At 42.9% G+C, this 4,086-nt stretch overlaps 1 protein-coding gene across 1 annotated transcript in view; it reads left to right on the top strand.

The window, feature by feature from the left end:
* Positions 1-4,086, top strand: part of DSP (desmoplakin) — a 45,493-nt gene that overhangs the window by 16,793 nt on the left and 24,614 nt on the right. Inside the window, exons 4-5 of the mRNA XM_011989686.1 lie at positions 224-398; positions 3,951-4,079. Coding sequence (XP_011845076.1) covers positions 224-398; positions 3,951-4,079 — 304 coding nt within the window. The remainder of the gene's footprint in view (positions 1-223; positions 399-3,950; positions 4,080-4,086) is intronic.

Genomic DNA, 4,086 nt, shown 5'->3' on the forward strand with positions numbered 1-4,086 from the left:
GCTTTCTATGCTGTTTCACGCTTTGAACCTCTTCCTAAGATTTAACTTGTATGCGATTAAGACTTAAGTCCTGGGGTAAAGAAAAAAAAATCTTCAAATACCATAAAACGTTTATAGCTTCTCTATTGACACGAAAGACTCAGAAAAGGGGAAATTGGCCCAGAATGGGTTTTCATAGGCTGTTTTCCTGCAGTGGTTTAAAGGTTTCTTTTTTTCTTTTCAGACTTCTTCAGCTCCAAGAGCAAATGCGAGCCCTTTATAAAGCCATCAGTGTCCCTCGAGTCCGCAGGGCCAGCTCCAAGGGTGGTGGAGGCTACACTTGTCAGAGCGGCTCTGGCTGGGATGAGTTCACCAAGCACGTCACCAGTGAATGTTTGGGGTGGATGAGGCAGCAAAGGGTAAGCAGCTTCTTGAATAGCCCAAACCTGCGCAGGCCAGGCCTTCCAGCACGATGGGGTCAGCCCATGTGTTTCTGTGACGAAGAGTCTTCTAGACCTCAGGTGGCAGCAGCAGCTTGCTGTTTGCAGGATTCTCCTCCTACACAATTTGAAAAGTGGTCTTCTATTTTGGAATGAATGAGATTTCAGTGTGGCTTGGGGACTCAACCTCATTGCTTTATAGTCATCCTTTATCACACAGGTCATGTTTAACATGTGTAATTTAGTTAGTAGACTTTGAATATCCAGTTCTTATATTGACCCCCGGAAAAATCTGTTGTGGGAGTTTATGTGCTAAGTAACTTCATTGTTCTATGTGAGTGGCAACTGACCTCATCTGTTTTACTCATAGGTACTTGAAAACCAGCCCACTGTGGTGGTTCATTTAAAATGTTCACAGATTGCAGGAGCTGGAAACAGTGAAACTAGCCGTTCTGGTTTGGGCTCATTGGTTGCTTACCTTATACTTTTGAAGTCTCAGTTGTCTCATTGTGCAACCATCACGTCACCGGTGTGGGAGTGAAGTAAAATAATGTTGGAAGGATCTGCTGATCCTTTCCCTAGAACTGGAGTTTCTGCAAAGTATTTGTCAAGACTAATGATTGTTGTGTTGTTTCATGTAATCATTATGTCCTATAATGAACAGGTGGTGGTAGAAATATGCCACAATCATGTAGATGGGAATTTTATAATGAAAACCTACTCCTAACCCTTCCCTTGAGAATGTGGATGTGTTAGAGTGATAAGTTGTGGAGAGACTGTTACGCAATGTAGATGTGGTCGTAAGAAAGCTGGTTTGTTTAGTTGTTAGACTAATTCAGCAGTGGTTCTAAAACATCTCAACTTTAAAATTTTTGTGTATTCTTTCCTAAGTAGTGAGGACTTCAGTGACTAAACATTCATTCATTCATTCAGTTAACTTTTTCTCCCATTTATTATAAAGAATATAAGCTATTACAGAAGGTAGGGCTTAGAGAGAACAAAAGTCAGTTAAAATATCAGAAACCTAAATACAAACCTATTTGTATATTTTTCAAATTTCCTTCTAATCTTTGAGCACATTTCTTGAGGATTTTATATGTCTTGACACCCGAGGGTTCAAAGATGATGGTCCCTAGTCCTGAAAATGAATATTATTGAAGAAAACAAGATGCATACCAAATGCCAAATTTCTGTCTAGATCAGTTATAATACATTCTTGCTTAGTTGGGAGTAGAGGGGAGGGTGGCCTGCTCCTGTGGAGTGGAGCAAAGGAAGACATGGCGGAGGTGATGGGGGTTAACTACGTCTTAAGGATCTGCAATGATGGGCAAAACAGCCTTCCAATCAAATTAGTTAATGAAACATTGTATCCCCTAAAGTTGTCTTAGTATGACAGTTATAAGAAGATGACAGCCTGTAATTTGTCATTTTTTTTTTTTGTATTTATGTTGAGTGTAGCTTTTTAAGAATACAGTAAATACTCAATGGTTTTAAATTTTGGAAAAGTATTACCACATGAATTCAGTTTTATGTCATTTTCTTTTTTTTTTTTTTTGAAACGGAGTCTCACTCTGTTGCCTAGGCTGGAGTGCAGTGGCATGATCTTGGCTCACTGCAACCTCCGCCTCCTGGGTTGAAGCGATTCTCCTGCCTCAGCCTCCTGAGTAGCTGGGACTACAGGCGCCTGCCACCATGCCTGGCTAATTTTTTGTATTTTTAGTAGAGACGGGGTTTCGCCTTGTTGGTCAAGCTGATCTCGAACTCCTGACCTTGTGATCGGCCCACCTTGGCCTCCTAAAGTATTGGGATTACAGATGTGAGCCACTGTGCCTGGCCAGTTTTATGTCATTTTCTAACAGAAGCAATTGATAAGCGATGCTTTCCAGATTAGGCAGGCAGCCCTCGTGGTTGCAAACAAACTAACAGTTGTTTGATTGCTTACTGCAGGTTTGCTCTGGGATTTGCTCTGGCTCCGTTTCTCTTATACCTTGTTCCCCTGCATTCTTTACCTTGTTCCCAGGAGACTGAGCTGCAGAGCCCAGCTGATAAGGGAACTGTTGCCCCAGCAGCCAATCAGGAGGCAGGCACTCCTGAGCCTTTGTTTTGTTTCCCCGATTTGTGTTTGCCGATGGACAGGTCAGATACTATACACCTGGCTGGTAATGAGAGGCGTGAGCCGGAGCCTGGTCTCGTTGCTAATGTCCCACTGCATGCACCTGGCTGTCTCTGGTTTAAAGCCGAGACAGCTGTGGGAGAGAAGGGTCAAAGTCCTGGTAACCTTCTGTTGTCTGACTCTGAAATGGCTCCCTTTTCTGAAGCCTTGCCAAGTGTATTAGAACATGGATGTGGCTTAGAACAATGTGTTTTATGTTCTTACTGCAATCCCCGATTGGAATGTTTGCCCTTGGCATGTCCAAGAGATGACACAGGTGATTTGGAAATTTATATGTACTCATGCAAAAGAGGGGTGAGATAATGGATTTGCCCCAGTGTGAAACTGGTGGAACAATGTGTGTGATTCTTACTGTGAAACATTCTTAAATTTGAGGCTCAAATAATAAATTTAGTCAGATTTAATTTTTTTAAAAAGGTAACTTAAGCCCACAATCCTAATATTGCCAACACTTATGGAAAGTGAATCTTTGAGTAGATATAGTAACTTCCCTTTGAAATGGGCCATGGGGAGTTTTACATCCTGAAAGGGAATGGTATATGCTGGATTTTAAAAAGCCAATAATTACATCCATCAAGACAATATAAAGAAATAAACAATGAAAGATACTTTTAGGTCAACTATTTAGTTTGGGGAACAGTGTATGATTGCATTTACTCAGTGATTTTTGATGCACATTTAAGAATGATTAAATGAGTATTTTATAACATAGCGTGCATACATATGCACACATATGTTCTGTGCACATGCTTGCTTGCCTGTGCACAGGTAGATTTGTTTTTCTTCAGAAGACATGATCTTGGTTTTAAGGTTCCCATTTCCAAATTTCCTCCTCTGCCCATCTTGAGCTGGGGTCAGACAAGTTGAGGGAAGTATTTGGCAACCCTGCATTAGCCATTTGGGAACCTTGAATCTTTAAAAAATATTCTGGCTTCAAAAATACTCCATATTTACAGGCCGGGCGCGGTGGCTCACGCCTGTAATCCCAGCACTCTGGGAGGCCGAGGCGGGCGGATCAGGAGATGGAGACCATCCTGGCTAACACAGTGAAACCCTGTGTCTACTAAAAATACAAAAAAATTAGCCGGGCGTGGTGACGGGCGCCTGTAGTCCCAGCTACTCAGGAGGCTGAGGCAGGAGAATGGCGTGAACCCGGGAGGTAGAGCTTGCAGTGAGCCAAGATCGCGCCACTGCACCCCAGCCTGGGCAACACAGTGAGACTCCATATCAAAAAAAAAAAAATACTCCATATTTACATCTTTGGTTCTACCCGAAGTAAAGCCGTGATGCTGTACGTAAGTGAATCAGGTGCAAAGGTGCGAAAACAAAGGGTGCCTCTGTTTGTCTTTCCTTCCCAGGCGGAGATGGACTTGGTGGCCTGGGGCGTGGACTTGGCCTCAGTGGAGCAGCACATCAACAGCCACCGGAGCATCCACAATGCCATCGGCGACTATCGCTGGCAGCTGGACAAAATTAAAGCCGACCTGGTACTTT

This window comes from Mandrillus leucophaeus, unplaced genomic scaffold, assembly GCF_000951045.1.
Source record: "Mandrillus leucophaeus isolate KB7577 unplaced genomic scaffold, Mleu.le_1.0 Scaffold36, whole genome shotgun sequence".
Taxonomy (NCBI): domain Eukaryota; kingdom Metazoa; phylum Chordata; class Mammalia; order Primates; family Cercopithecidae; genus Mandrillus; species Mandrillus leucophaeus.